Below are 16417 nucleotides of genomic sequence, written 5' to 3' on the forward strand. Positions count from 1 at the left end.
CATTGTCATAAAGCCTTTCTCCCTATTTTGCATTTCAATGGTTCTTTCCAAATGCATTGTTTTACAAAACCACCAAGAGGCTATCTACGTGTTTTTTTGTCATCAAGTTCCCTGCAATGTTTTAAAATAGGATCATAGTCCCTCTTTCAGTCTATATATATTTTAATTCCTTAAATGAAACTAAAGTTAGCACAATCAATTTAAAATAAAGTTTAATGTTTTATTATAGTGCATTATAATTTACACTGGGAGTTTTTGTGCCAAAATCAAAGTTGTATGTTGATAATTCTGTTAATATACAGCATATATACTTTAAAAAAGAGAGATTTGTTTAAAATGCATGCAAAGGTTTTACAAAATACATTTATAACACATACATTTTAGTTTGGGCAGTTCTTTTAGCATGGTTTTCAGTTGACATTGCTTTACATTCTAGGAAGGGCCAATTTTTAAATGATACTGAATGTAAAAAATGAACTGTAGAGCTATATGAAGCTTAATAGTGTTCAAAAGAAAAAAATACGTCCAAACCTTTTACAAACTGGAAGGAAACATAGGCTGCAATTTTATTACAATGTACTTTTCCAGAGTATCCCTTAGATTTCTGGTCCTTTGTATGTTTTGCTAAACAGCAGAACCTTGGTGCTACTTAATTCTGAAAGTTCCAAATCCTCAGCATCCCTGACATTCACCCTCCTTTTCCTACCTTAAAGTCCAACTCCATCTGTCAGTGCACCTATCTGTAGCTATTTATTCAGTCTCCCACAATAGTTCCTAGTAGATGCAGACTGACTTGTTGAATAATGCTGCTTCAGTCACTCTGGGTCTACTTTGTAGTGAAGTGGTTGGTATCTATTTAGTTCTTTTGGTCTCCATTAAAAAAGAATAAATATGAATAATGATTTATGTTTAAATAAAACAATGTGTTTGGTCTCCATTAAAAGGCATGTAGTGTATATGGGAAATTTCCAATGAAAAGGACAATGAAGAAACAAGAATTAAATTAGTCTGTAAAGTAGCAAAAAAGTATCTAAGGTGGCAACAAACTGTCTACAAACTAGAGTTCAATTTAGGCCACAGTTCTAATGCTACGGTTAACAATATCACTGGGAATACTTATTAGAACTTAGATATCATTTTCCTTAAATAAGCAAAAATAGCTTTGAAATACTCTTCACTTAGATCTACAACTCAATTAAAGCTGCAATCCTATGTACACTTTCAAGGAAGACCCATTATCAAGGAAGAACCATTATCCGAAGAAGTGTGCATGCACAAGAAAGCTCATACCAATGACAAACTTAGTTGGTCTCTAAGGTGCTACTGGAATGAATTTTTTATTTTGTTTCCATTTAATACAGCGAGGCTTACTCGTGAGTAAATATGCATAGGAACAGGCTAATTTTTGAATCACTTAGGTGTAAATGGGTCAATGGAGTTGACAGTGCAACCCTATATATTTTTTCTTACAATAAGTCCCACTGTGTTCAGTAGGGCTTACTTCCAAGTAAGCATGTATGGTTTTAAAGTCTGAATTGGTTAAAACAGTAGTTTGGTTTGATAGGAACAGAGTTATTAAAGTGGAATCTAATCCTTTAAATAATTTTATTTAAATAATGTAGCTTTCAGAACTTGAGGAAATTAATAAATTACACAATATACTTCTAATTTCCATATTTTTGAAGGACTGAAAGGTAATACACATGGTTGAAGGGCAATACATGTTTTTGTACTTAGGCTCTAGGATTTTAAATACTCTCCACTCTACATATTTTTTTCTTTGCTATGGCATACACATGGAAATACAGGCACGTTGTGAAGCATTTTTGTAGGATATGTCAAAAGTTATTGTCTCAAAATGCTAAAACTGGACTTTGGGGGGATATTGCCATGCAGCATACAGATGAATATTTGGCAGATCACAAACACTCAAATGACCCTGTTATGTTAATCAAAGTGCTCAGCTATGCCTTCTGTAGGAAATGACACTCGCCACTCCCTTTCCCTGTCCTTCCTCCTATATCTAGAAAATTTCACTTCAGGCTTTCAAGGGCAGCAAAAATTGACCCAAGATACACGTCCCATAAACTGCAGGCTCTGATATCCCAAAGGAGAATAGTTCTGGACATCTCCCTCTTTAAACAGCAACTCTTCACAAACCCACATTTATCTGCAGATGTGTTAAACTGTTATTTATTTCACAACTTCTAACACACACACACACATATTTAGGACAATACAAATAGTTTAATAAACTTTATTTAAATTTTCTTCATGTCAGGCAATAATGCAGTATTGCAAAATCATACATTTTTACCAGTCTATGCATAAAGTCACTTTAGCATGATAATAGGGAAAAATCAATGGTATTTTACTTGGAAGGCTTTCCCTTCACCTTCTCCTTCACAAAAATAGCAGCCCTGGGGCTAGTGGAGGAGGAGAATTTTGCAAAGCTGCATTTAATCTCCTTTCAGTCTTAACAGTAGCCACAATTAGTTCCTTCTGCTACAGTCCTACCTGCTTACAGTGGATAATTGAAAACCTTGGGATTCTGATAACCTGAACCATCTAATTTTTACTCTGCTTTTTGAAATATATAAAAGCAAATCAACAATCATTGATCAAAATCTGGAAAACATGTCCTTTTTAATCAATCTAGATAACAAAAACATCCAAGTTTAGGGGGATGTGCATATTTATAAAGGGATAAGGCAGCCTGTATTTTCCCCTGTTGTGTTGTCTATTCTGCTCAATTCTAGTTTTAACAACAGCCATGCAGAAAGACCCCTGCATGCATGGTACTAAAAGATATGGTGAGGCCAGGATGAATGTAAGGAGAACATGAGCATTTCTGCAGCATTTGTGCAGTGGTCTCAAGGTTAGCCAAACAGAAAAGTGGAAATGTATCACTTCTGCCCTTGCAGCTAAAGTGAGGCAAGAGAAACGGAATTCCAAAGGTATATAGCTATATTACCCGTGTTTTACAGCAACTAGGGTAATATAGTAGTATGTATGTGCACACAGAGAGATTAAGACGCTGCTTCTATAAAAACAAAGAATTCCAGAGAGTACTTGGGAAAGTTTGTCAGCATAAAATAGTATTTTTAGATGCCACTGTGCCCTTTGTTGTTCATAGACATGATATATATTGGAAATGCGGCACATTCAAACAAGTTAAGGGGGGATTTTGGAATTAGGATTAGCTAGCAATCCGAAATTGAGGGTGGGGACCCTTAAAGCAGGAAGGAAGTGCCCCTGAAAGGAATTCCTATTCAAGGAGTTTGGGATCATCCGGGTATGAGAGGAATCCCGCCGCACCAGTCAAGAACAGAGAAACGGAATTCAACATTCCTTGAATGCAAAAGAAGAGCTTGTTGCAGAAGAAATGCAGGTCGCATGTGTGCTGCGTACTACACTCCCCCCGCCCGCCATCCCAAACTGATCCAATTTCTAGGACCAGACTAGGTGATCGCAATCGTTTTTGTTTCTCTCAAGCTTTTGACTCTGCCCCAGCTGCTTCAGCTGCCTGGCCTCGTAAACACACGAGAGGATGCGGTGCGTGTGATGGAGCGAGGAGCGGGAAAGTATAAAACCCGCTGCTCCTCAAGGTGTCACACCGGCCCTGAGGGAAATAAAAGAGAGACTGACGAAAAACACGCGCGCTGGGATCTCTCGGGAGCAGAAGAGTGTGCGATGCCATCGTTGTATGATAGGTTAACAAGTGTAAGAGACGAGGCGCACGGCTCGGGCCGGGCCTAGTCTGGCACTCGCACCCCCCCCCCCAAAAGCATGAGTCCCTCAAGGCAGGAGGAGCCCGGCAGCAGGAGTGTATATTTGTCACTTGGCCCTCTGCCCCCGGGGACTCCCCACCACCACCACCTCTACCGCCCCCATCACGCGCACGCTCTGACTGGGCATCCGCTCAAAAACGGTTGAGAGCGAGCGGGGCAGCGCGCGACACAGAACTTCGCCCAGCGAGCTCGTGTTCTGCTGTCGGCCCATGAGCCACCGCGGGGGAAAAGGAGGAGGAAAAGCGAGAGAGCGAAGGCTGTGCTGCCGCGTCGCGGGGCCTTCGCCGAGGAGGCGTTGCAGTGCGCCTGCGTGCAGCAGGCCCCTGCTTCTGTTGCCTTTTTCGCGTTGCTCGCTCTCTCTATCCCCCCCCCCCCAGTGCGTGCGGCCCGCAGGACTGTTGCCGCTGCCAGCAAACCCTTAATCGCCGTCCTTCCTTGTTGGAGATTTCCCAAGACGGACTGGGTACCTGCCCGGCCGAGCCGGCGCCCAGCGAGGAACTTGGAAGGAGCCCCTCATCCGCCGCTCGGCTGTTGCTGCTGCCGCCGCCGCCGCCGCCGCCACCAGCGGCCATGGGTCCCACGTCCTTGCTATGGAGGCGGTACTGGCGGCGGCGGTGGCTGAGCGACTGAAGGCGGAGTGCTGCGGGGCCAAAACTGAGGCGGCGGCGGCCGGGGTCTCTCCGGTGCCGGGGGGTGTCGTGCTGACGGTGTTTTTAACCCTTAGATGGTCTCTAGCGAGCCGTTGTTGCTGCCTGTGTCACTGGAGGGAGAGTTCTCCAATAGTATGAAGGAGATGATCGGCGGCTGCTGCGTTTGCTCCGACGAGAGGGGCTGGGCCGAGAATCCGCTGGTTTACTGCGACGGGCATGGCTGCAATGTCGCAGTGCATCAAGGTGAGTGAGACGGGCCTGCTTCGGCCAACCTCTCTTGGGAGGTGGTGGGGTGGGGGGCGAAGAGAGAGAGATCGGGCCGGGGGCTGCTTTCGGAGGCGTCTCTTTTTCTCCCCTCCCCCCGGTATGTATCTTCTCTGTCTCGCACACGCGTCACAAGTCACCACTTTATGGAGTGCGCCATCCACGTCTTTCCCCTCCTTGCTTGCAGGAGTGGGCCGCCTTCTCCCTGCCTCCTGTTAACTCTGTTGCTGGCTTGTTCATGGATGCTTAAAACTCAAGGGCTCCTTTTAGGAAGAGGGAGATGAATGGACCCCCTCCAAAGATGCTGAGGGCGGGCGGGCGGGCATGTGCTTTTGGAGGGGGCTGGCCAGCAATGTCAGAAACAAGGTATGTTATCCTTGTGTGTGAACGAATAAGTTGCGTGTGTCGCCCTAGTCGTTACTTCCTCATCCTGTGTGAGTGCCTGCCCTTCCTTCCTTCGTCCTTAGTAGTGAAAGTAGGCAGGAAGGGATAGGTACGGAGCAGTATTAAATCACTTCGACGCGTGAGCTTAAAGAGTATGGGCAACGTGCGCTTTTTTGCTTTTAGCAAAATTGCCCCTGCCTGCTAAGTCGGTATCCCTTTGCACTTTTTTTCCACGTCCTCGAAAAGTCTTGCTCCTCCTCCTGTCTCCTAAATCTAGGTAAGAAGCCAGGAAACGTGTTGTCAAAGGGAGAGTTAGCTGTCATGTGACTGCCCTTTTCCTTTCCTCCCGACTGCCTCTGCCGGAGCGTCCTTTGGCTGGATGGTGTCTGCTGGATGAGGAGACTTCCTGTTTGTGGTAGGAGAGTGTTGGGGGAGGGGAGGAAAGGGGCACTGTGGACTGACTTATCCTTTGATGGTAGATTTGTTTGGATTAGTGGAGGGAGAGCAGTTGGCTGGTGCCCAGCTGAGTGGCTGTGTTGCTGTTTTGCTTGCTATAATGAGCACAGTGTGTCTCTGCTTGTCTCTGATGATCTGTATGAGTTTCCTTTACGTCTGGAATATGTTACTGTTGCGGTCGTAACGTAGAGTATGTGAGTACATACATGATAGTACAAAAGATCCAGCTGATCCAGATTGTTTTTTAATCCTATTTGTGAGAGGTGGCTGCAGGGCTACATAGTTTGTGACTAGTCAGAAGGAGTACTGGAGAATGGAATGAACTGTCATTCCTTCATGTGAACTCTGTCTTTCATGAAAATCTTCAGGAATTCTCTCCCACCTGAAGGGTGACACCTTGGAACTAATCTTTTTATGTTTCCAGTGTGCATGCATGTACTTTTTCTAGAATTTCAGGTCTGGGCTTACTATTTTTTGTTACAGCAAATCTTTAGAATTGCAACTGTGCACCTATGTGTTTGATTCAGTGCACTGAAAAAGGGGTCAAGGTGTCTGCATGTGCTAGAGAAAGAGGAGGGATAGGACATTGTCCAAGTCAAGGGGCAATGTGAAACTTCAGCTCCCCTCTCATTTCACAAAAGCTTATGCGTGTTTAGAGGTATGAGATTTCATGTGAGCAACCAGGAAATGGGCCGCAGATGGTGACCTATTACAAAGTGGTGCAGATGTGCCCCATCCTCTTCTGCATGACTATAGGATTGCAGAAAAACCTTAGTTTACGTGCACCCTACAGTATATTGTTTGCGGAATCCTCTGTACTCTGTAAACTGAAATTGATATCTATATTTATAGTAAGTCTCAGTTTTTAATGAAAGTGAGAGACTGTGGCATCTGTGCTCTTATTCAGTTTCCCCACACATGCAGCTAAACCCAACTTTTTCTTCTGTTGCTGTGGTTATGAGTTTGCAAAATCTTTAAGACGTAGTATGATAATGGGAAATAGGAAGTAAGAAATTGAAAGTGGAATAGGGAGACTTATAGGAGGAGTTGCAGTACAAAAGTACTCATGTGAGACTAATATTGATTAGAGTATTTGTTTTGCTTTTAAATCACAGTTGCACTCTAGGTGTGTAATTGGATTCTGAAAAAGCACCAGAAAGCCTGATCCCGTGCATGTTTTCTCAGAGTAAACCCCATTGAGTTCAGTGGGGTTTACTCCTAAGTAAATGCACATACAATTACATTATCTGAAAAATAGCTGCAAATGTCTGTATTGTTATATCATTGTTTGGGTCTGCACCAGGGTCCTCAAGGTTATTTGCAATAAGGCTTAGATCTCTCTCTGGAAATTAAATTAAATGCTATGAATATACTGTGGGGGAAAAATACCATTTCCTTTATATTGATTTCATGTGTACCAATAAACCTGTTGGAGGGAACTAGACATCAATGGAGAAAAAACAGCTTAGGGTCCCCCTCTTCCTGTAGTAGCTATTTCCCCAGGGGACTTAGAAGCAAGGTGCCTATGCAGCAGGACAGTAGTGAGGAACAGCTGTCATTCCTTTAGTGCTCCATTCTTCAGTGACAGCATGTTAAGTAAAGGAATTTGAAATTGTGGGAGGCTTTTGTAGAGCTGCAGAAATAACACCTTAAAAAGGAAAACCAGAGCAATATTTGTGGGAATGTTCAGGAATGTGGATGAGGAGATATTGTTTAATATATCCTATCCCCGCTTGCGCTAGCAAGCACAAAACTTTAGCAGAGTAAAAACATTCCCCTTTTGCAAAATACACAGCAGAAGAACGTTTGCGCAGGCTTGATTTAAGCCACTAAAATAAAGTGTATTTTCCTGGTATTTCCCCTTTTTCCCTCTTAAAAGAAAAGACACAACACAATGCTCTTAAAAGTATAAAAGATGTTTACTTACAAGCATCTCGAGGTACAGCACACTCAAGAGGTAGACTTGCTTAGTTAAAAGGTAATATATACATTGTGAAGTTCACTTATAAGAAGTGAGACTCCATCTCATCTCTCTCTCTAGGCTGGAGGCCTTGAGGGAGAGACTCACTAAGATGTGTGTAGTCCAAGAGGTCTGGTCCAAGAGAGAGAAAATGGCTGTTTCCTTCAGGATTTATCTGCCACTTCCTCAACTCATTTGCATGTGAAGGAAGAGGAAACTACGTTTAGTCATATCCTCCTCCTCAGTCCTCCAAGTGGACTATCTAGGGATTGTTGTGACTTGACTGCACTTAACCCTTTGCATCCCACAAACCCCTTCTCAGGCAATTCACAACATACACAAAAACATACATAAACAACTTTAATCAACCACCCAAGAGTCCCAGCTTGCCACGAAGATCCTGGAACTTCTCTTTTGGCAGGGGCTTTGTTAGGACATCTGCAGTCATCTGGTCAGTGTTGCAGTAACACATTTCAACAAGTCCATCCTCGATCACCTGGCGTATGTAGTGGTACCTGACCCCAATGTGTTTGGTGCGTGCAAGGAACTTTTCACTTTGTGTCAGCTTCATACTGCTCTGATTGTCCTCCATCAAGCTGACAGGTCCCTTCCTTGGCACGCCAAAGTCCTTCAGGAGTTGATCCAGCCAGGCGATCTCTCTGCAAGCTTCCGAAGCCGCAATGTATTGGGATTCTGAGGACGATAAAACTATACATTTCTGTTTATAACTTCCCCATGCAATAGCTCCGTCCCCATACATAAAAACATAACCACTGGTGGACTTATAATCCTTATTATCCCCAGCCCAATCCGCGTCAGTATACCCAAGCAGTTTAGGGTCTCTGACGGCTGGCAGTTTTAATTTACAGTCCATGGTTCCCTTTAGATAACGAACAACCCTCTTAACACCAGCCCAATCATGCTCAGTGGGACAACTTACTTTCCTACTTAGGATCCCCACTGCACTTGCCAGGTCAGGTCTGCATGTGGTAACCAAATACAAAAGTTTGCCGATCGCTGACCTGTATTGCGTGTTGTTTGGCAGCAACTTCGAACCTTGTTGATTCTTCAAGAAGTCTGTGGCCATCGGTGTCGCAACTGGGTGTGCGTCCTGCATCTGCATGCTTTCAATCAGTTCAGTTATCTTTTGCCTTTGGCTGAGTAAGAACGATCCATCCTCTTCTCTCTCAACTTGAATTCCCAAGTAGTATTTCACTTTTCCAAGTTCCTTGACCTCTACTTCCCTGTTGAGGTGTTTGACTATGTCTTTATAGTCCTTCTCATTTGACGTAGAAATTAAAAGGTCGTCAACAAAGGCTAAAATGTACGAAAACTGTCCATCCCTTTGTTTGGTGTACAAGCACTTATCAGCAGTCCCTTGCTTGTACCCAAGCTGCACCAGCATCTCATGAAGTTTCTGGTTCCAAGCCCTCGCTGCTTGCTTCAAACCATAAAGTCCCTTCTGCAGCTTGCACACTAGATGTGCCTCATTTGGTTTAATGAAACCTTTGGGCTGCTTCATATAAATCTGCTCAGAAATTTCGCCATGAAGAAAGGCTGTCGCAATGTCAATATGGTAAACCGACATTTGCTTAGATGCTGCAATACTTAAAAGTAGTCTGACACTGCTGTATCGAACTGTCGGTGCAAACACTTGATCGTAATCCTCACCATACTTCTGGGAAAAACCTTGTGCCACAAGCCTAGCTTTGTAGCGTTGCACCTCCCCTTCTGAACCCTTTTTAACTTTGAACACCCATTTACTTCCAATTGCTTCCTTACCAGGAGGTAGTTCTGTGAGTGTCCAGGTCCTGTTCCGATGAAGTGCATCTATCTCCTCCCGAGCAGCTTTCCTCCAGAGACTGGCTTCATCCGGTGGCATCCTCTCTATCTCTTCCCATTTGGAAGGTTCCTGTGGAGACGCCGACCTTGAAAGGTAGGACAGCCGTAATGGTGGAACACCTCTGTTGGTTCTGGATGAGTGTCTGACCTCTGGTCTTTCGACCGCATCAGCTTCCTCATCCTCCTCCAGCAGTGGCATATCCCCATACAGCTGCTCCTCATCCTCTTCGTCTCTGGTGCTGCCAGGGGCCTGAACCTCCGCGTCTTCTCGGGTGTCACCTATAGGGGGTGCTACGACACTAGAAGGTGGATTAGTGCTTTGTATTGGTTCAAGAGGATAAAATACAAACTCCTCACTTGTTGGTTCCAGACTTGCTTGATCCCTTTTGCTTGGTTGGGCCATCCTTGTCGACTGGTTCCGCTGGTTCTCTGAAATATTAAGCTCATATACACCGTCCTTTAGTGTGCCCTGAGCACAAACTTCATCATGCTTAGTCACAATACATTGCCCTTTTTCAAATGTAATTTTAAATCCTTTCCTGTCCAAACTGGAAACACTCAGTAAGTTGCAATTGAGTTTTGGTGCAAACTTAACTTCAGTCACTTTTGTATTAATTGTCTCATAATCTACGTTGAATTGCAAGTTCACAGTTCCTGCACCAAATGCCTTTACAATGTTGCCATCAGCAATCTCAATTTCAGAGGATTCATCATTATTAATCTCATTAAAATACTCCTTTTTATAACAGAAATGAGAACTCGCTCCACTGTCAAGAATCCACTTATTGCGCTTATTTTCACGATTCTGGACAGCTAGACTCCTCTCCTGCATCAACATGGTTTGCTCACGACTCCCCTTCTTAATGCCTTGTGGTTTTGAGGGGTGGGATTCAACTTCATCCCCATTTGAACCCTTGCAGTTCCTTGCTATGTGGTTTTTCCCATTGCATCTAAAACAAATTATTTCTCTAGATGTCTCTCTGGACTTTCCAAAATGCTTGGATGCATAGCTGCTATCCTTCCTCCTTGGATTCCTTTCTTGAGAATCAAGGCTATCTCTGCATTCCTCTCTTAAATGGTTGATAAGCTCATTAAAAGTTAAATCCTTTGTGTGATCCATTATACTTTTAAAAGGAGCAAACGTAGGTCCCAATGATGCAAGCATAAACGTTACTTTAGTCACATCATCAAAGGCTCTGGGAGTAAAGGCAATTCTTTGAACAATCTCAGAAAAATTCTTAAAATGCTCTGTAAACTCTTCTCTAGAATTCATCTTCAACTTGAGTAACTTATCCAACAAATATCTATAGGAACTCTCTGTAGATTGTGCATAAATGCGTTCAATGTCCTCTAGGATCTTAGATGCATCATCTTCAAAATTTATCATCGATAGATGCTCATTCCTCAAACTGCTCAAAATTATGTGCTTGGCTTCATCATTTTTAATACTCCAAGCTTCTATCTTGGCTAAAGCTTCTGCATCGGTTCCTGTAGGCTTTTCTTCCTTAATGGCCTGCAGAACACGCCTAGCAGCAAGATAAACTAAAATGCGCTGCTTCCATTGCACAAAATTATTGTCATCAAGCAGCATAAGACTTGGTCTTGCCTCACTACCAAAACTGGAGCTTGCCATCTTAAAACTTCAAAAATTTCCAAAATTTCCAAAATTTAAAATCTTTCAAAAATCAAAATCAAAATCTCAAAAATCTCAAAAATATCTTCACTACCTCTGAGCTATCTCAGTGCTGCAAACTCTGAGGGAGGGGAGGGGTAGTTAATCCCCCAAGCACACTGCAGAACAAAGAGACCATGTGCTCAACCAGGAAACTCTAACTGGAAAAATCCTACACAGCTCAAAATCACAATCCAAATCAATCCTTCAAAAATACACAAAATACGCAACTCTGGGCCGCAATAACCCTATGTGGGAATGTTCAGGAATGTGGATGAGGAGATATTGTTTAATATATCCTATCCCCGCTTGCGCTAGCAAGCACAAAACTTTAGCAGAGTAAAAACATTCCCCTTTTGCAAAATACACAGCAGAAGAACGTTTGCGCAGGCTTGATTTAAGCCACTAAAATAAAGTGTATTTTCCTGGTATTTCCCCTTTTTCCCTCTTAAAAGAAAAGACACAACACAATGCTCTTAAAAGTATAAAAGATGTTTACTTACAAGCATCTCGAGGTACAGCACACTCAAGAGGTAGACTTGCTTAGTTAAAAGGTAATATATACATTGTGAAGTTCACTTATAAGAAGTGAGACTCCATCTCATCTCTCTCTCTAGGCTGGAGGCCTTGAGGGAGAGACTCACTAAGATGTGTGTAGTCCAAGAGGTCTGGTCCAAGAGAGAGAAAATGGCTGTTTCCTTCAGGATTTATCTGCCACTTCCTCAACTCATTTGCATGTGAAGGAAGAGGAAACTACGTTTAGTCATATCCTCCTCCTCAGTCCTCCAAGTGGACTATCTAGGGATTGTTGTGACTTGACTGCACTTAACCCTTTGCATCCCACAATATTCACCTGAATAGTTACTCAATTTGAATTGGTTCTCCTTGTGGGGAATGTACTTGCATATGCAAAGTATGTGAACAGCACAGAAATAAGTATCCCCTTCCTCTAAAGTAGCTAACCCTCTTTGTTTATGTGATGGCAACGGAGGACACGGAGACTACCGTAAGCATGGCATCTGATGGTGTCCTAGCACTGAGGAGTAAACAGAGTAGGACATAAACATTTTCTTCTAGATAAGGAAAGGAGAGGGGTGCTAGCATGGAAATTTGCTTTAAGAAAGCCAGTTACTTTTGCACAACTTATGTATTAAGAGAGACCCTGTATTTTCTTTTTTCTGGTTAGAGGCATCATGAAGTTTATTCCATCTTTTTGAACATGCTAACAACACCAGTTCCCAAAATTTCTGAAATCACTTTGGCTAATTAGGTGATAGAAATATTCGGCTCAATTTTGGAAAACATTCCCAATACACCCAATATTTTTATTAATTCAGATGCAGGAGCCACTACAGTTGTGGTTGGTTGGGAGCTTCAGCCTACACTGCAAAGTGTATCTTAAGGCCCCGTCTCATGCATACCTATCTGGAAGTAAGCCCAGTTTAATCCAAGCGATTTAACTTCCAAGTAAATACACATAAGATCATACTGTGTGCTGTATAACTAAAGCTATCCAGAGATATAGTGCTGATCTGATGCACTAATGCATTCTGAGTGCTCAAGTAGACTTCTGTATGATCCGCTGTTCCAACTTAGTTTTGTTACATGCTCTCTGCTTGTGCTCATATTCAGGGTATTTAGCTTTATGGTGCAGTTGAATTCTGGACTATATAAAGCCCTGGGCTAGTTGATCTGTTTGCACAGTGGTCTCTGCAATATTAATTCCTAAGCTCAGTCATGCTTGTGACACATGGATTTAGAGAGACTTGCACATATGTAGCATTTCATCGTAAATCATGTGAGAGCAAATTGCTGAGGCTTAAAAGCAAGCATAAAAGGTATAAGCAGCATTGGCAAATGTTGATGGAAGGCAGTTTTGAGTACGTATACCTGTTTTGAGCTCCAGAATTTCTCATTTTAATTGTGTAAAGACCCATGTGCATTGATGGTGCTATATAAATAAATGTCAGTGATGATGATGATGATGATGATGATGATAATAATAATAATATGTACTTGTGTATATATTTGACTTCTTAAGTTTCATTAATTAGGATGGGACTACACAGGTGTGCAGGGTTATTCACATTGCCTGAGTAGATAGACATGATAAGGACTGTAAAATGTTTAGTTTCCTTGTGCTCTGGAGGAGTACATGGGTGTTTTCTAGTGCATTTATCTCACTTGTCCCCTCCTGCTGCTTCTGCAGTCTTTCTTGGAATCTGAAATAGCTCATCTGCCTCTTGGGCCATTTAAGACCAGAAGAGACTGTCCCTGGCACACTTCCCAATATGGGGGAAATTACACTTTTGGCCTAAGTGCGGCAGTTGGTGAGCACTTTGTTGTAGGGATGGGTGTTTTCATTGGGCTTACACCTGATAAGCTTGTTGCTGCAGCATTAGAGCTCTGGAGTCTACAAACAGCAGGTTTTGAGGCACCATGGAATGAGAGCCAGACAAGAGAGGGATCAGGAACCGTGAAAAAAGTATAAGGCACAAAGCATAAAGAGGAACCAGACCTCAGGAGTCAGAAGAGAGACAGTGCAGTCAGTTATCCATGCAGAAGAAGAACCAACGACACAACTGATAGTAGCCAAGGTCACAGCTGGGTCGATTATTCAGAAGGACTGGGAGCAGGAACTGTGGAAAGAGTAAAAGGCATAACAGGAGGCAGGTCACAAGAGATGGCAGGCTGAGAAGTACAAACAGGAGCTTAGGTATGCAAGGTCAAATGGATTATTTAACTTTAGACTTTAGATTTGGGTCTAATTGGGGGAGGCTTTATCTCCAGCAAAGTGTAAAACTAGAGAGGAGTCTTGGAAAAGAGCAGGCACATAAGGGAGAACAAGGTCTTTGCTGGTGAAGGCCTTCAAGTGCCAATGATTCAGTGGCCACATTTACATATAATTGTAAGCTAAGAACCTTGGCTTATACACCATACTGTGCAGGAGGTTTATGCTAGTCTCAGGGGTAGGAAACCTAAGGCCCGTGGGCCGGATGCAGCCCAATTCCCTTCTCAGTCCGGTCTGGGAATCAGTGTGTTTTTACATAAGTAGGATGTGTCATTTTATTTAAAATGCATCTCTGGGTTATTTGTGAGGTCTGCCTGGTGTTTTTTTATGAGTAGAATGTGTGCTTGTATGTAAAATGCATCTCTGGGTTATTTGTGGGGCATAGGAATTCATTCATTTCCCCCCTTCAAAATATATAGTCCGGCCCACCCGTTGGTCTGAGGGCAGCTGAAAAAGGTTGCTGATCCCTGGGCTAGTAGATGTAGGCTGATTGCTAACACTTAGTTTCTTCTTTTGCATGAGCAAGTAAACAAACTAGGAAGGATTAACTTAGCATTACTTCCAAACCTGGGTTGTTTCACTCTAACAAGCCAGGTCTTGTAAACCAAGGATCTTGAACCAAACTTAAGTCAATTTTCAGCGAAGGTTTAACAATCCTGGGTTTGGATATAATGCTAACTCTCCCTTTCTCGGGTTTTGCACTCTCAGGAAGCATAGAATGAAACAGAAGTAACTGGGCACATGCAACATGGGTTGTTTAGCCACAGTTCTTGGCTTGTTGTGTGTGAATGCAGCCATTGTTAAACAAGAATTCAGGTTCAATATGAGCATCTTTGGGCTAATGTGCTTTCTTCTGTGATAATGCTGCACATATACTCTGTTGTGGTATATTAGATAACAGGAGTACTGATTAGAATCGGACAGACTTTTGAATGTAAAAATGACTCTCCTTATGTTTTTGGATAGCGTTTTTATAGTAACACCCTATATGATGTTGTTAAATTTGGCAGTCTGCTCTGAAAGGCTATTTTTATACAATGTTTTTATTTGTAACACAAAAAATGCAATTTGTGTAATTGGAAAAAATTGTAGTTTTGTCTTTGCTTTCAATAGGATGTGGATTGCACCCAGAATTATGCAAGTGTTGGTTATAAATTCATTTGGCTGTAAATGCATTTTGAAATTAGTAGAATTTTCTTTCTTTACCATACTGAATCCAGTCTCTTTGGTGTGTGTATGTTGTGTGTGTCTGCATGCACATTTAGACCACAAGATTTGATACTATAAGGAAACAGACAGCCTTGGTTCAAGAAGCTCTGTAGGTTTGTCTTAGTCCCACTTGTTTCTCCCCTGCATTCATTAATGGGCAAAAAAAGAGAGAGAGAGACTTAACTTTTCCCCTTTTGACAGAAGTTAACAAATTCTGTAGGCACACTAGGTCCCTGTAGAGTGGATAATGCTTGCTAAATTAAAGGCAAGCAGTGTTAGAAGCTAGGATAGAAAAGCTAGGAGCCAAATGGCTCTGGGACTTGGGTTTTGGGTGCCAAAACAGAATGTATAGCTGGGGGTGGTGGTGGGGGGTCGGCAACACTTTTTATTTATTATTTTGATAAGCATAAGCATAAGTGACATATTGTAAATATCACATTTTTAGCAGGAAATTGTTAATACAGGCACGTAGGTGGGATACACCTTATAAAAATGGATTTTGGCATAGGAATAACTAAAAGGGGGGTTGCTTTCTGATTACAAGCTGCTGTAGATCTGTCTTTTGTGAAGAAGCTATCCCATTCTATACTGACGTCTTTCCTAAGCTTGGCAAGCTAAATTTCAATTTTGTAGTGTACCTGTTGCCCCTTCACCTCACAATTTGGCATTTTCCTTGTGTGGTAAGCCTAGAAGCATAGCTTCAGTTTTAGTAGACACTTGTCTGCAGCATTTTTAAAATGCCTGTATCACTGAGTCAATATGAAGTGGTTTAGGGTCCCTGCTTTAACTGGTGCAGACTTGAACAGATCCTGTCATTACGCAGGTAAGCTTACAATACCACTGAGGCATCAAATTTTAGCTTGGGGTTCTTCTGAATCCAATGCACAACCCTAAAATAAACTGATAACCTGTTATTTTTAGACAGATGAAATAAAATTCATTTACCCATTGACCAAGGGCTCCCACAACATCATCTCTTCCACCTCTCCCCCTGTTGAAGTTAGACTTGAAAGAAACATTCTATAGTAGCCAATAGAATACGTTATGGTGTGTTTTTGGTTGAAATGTATGTGTGGTGCCCGCAACAGTTTCTCCAGTTTGCAAATGTACACTCAGAATGACCCTTGCATTTACCTATGTGTGTATTGCAGTACTTATTTTTCTGTAATATACATATTTTTAATATGACTATTTGTCTCTTTTCTCCCAAAATAGCATGTTATGGAATTGTACAAGTACCTACTGGACCTTGGTTTTGTAGAAAATGTGAATCTCAGGAAAGAGCAGCTAGAGTGGTAAGTTTGAATTGGTGTGTAAATACTTGGGTGCATGTTTTAATCTACTGTAGTTCTTATCTTGGTAGCATTGCTCAAAATGTATCATTCTTAGCAGGGGGTG

The 16417-nt window shown here is 42.4% G+C and overlaps 1 protein-coding gene across 5 annotated transcripts in view; it reads left to right on the forward strand.

The window, feature by feature from the left end:
- The first annotated feature begins 4016 nt into the window (after positions 1 to 4016).
- The window catches only part of MLLT10 (MLLT10 histone lysine methyltransferase DOT1L cofactor), a 112547-nt gene continuing 100146 nt past the window's right edge, over positions 4017 to 16417 (forward strand). For 2 of the 5 annotated variants that reach the window (XM_035129304.2, XM_035129306.2), the window contains exons 1-2: positions 4017 to 4684; positions 16235 to 16314. In XM_035129304.2, the coding sequence (XP_034985195.2) occupies positions 4516 to 4684; positions 16235 to 16314 (249 nt within the window). In that variant the 5' untranslated portion in view covers positions 4017 to 4515. Of the gene's footprint in view, positions 4685 to 5366; positions 5505 to 16234; positions 16315 to 16417 lie in introns of all 5 variants that reach the window. The other 3 variants (XM_035129308.2, XM_035129307.2, XM_035129309.2) reach the window with 3 other exon arrangements.

This window comes from Zootoca vivipara, chromosome 12 (genome assembly GCF_963506605.1).
Source record: "Zootoca vivipara chromosome 12, rZooViv1.1, whole genome shotgun sequence".
Taxonomy (NCBI): domain Eukaryota; kingdom Metazoa; phylum Chordata; class Lepidosauria; order Squamata; family Lacertidae; genus Zootoca; species Zootoca vivipara.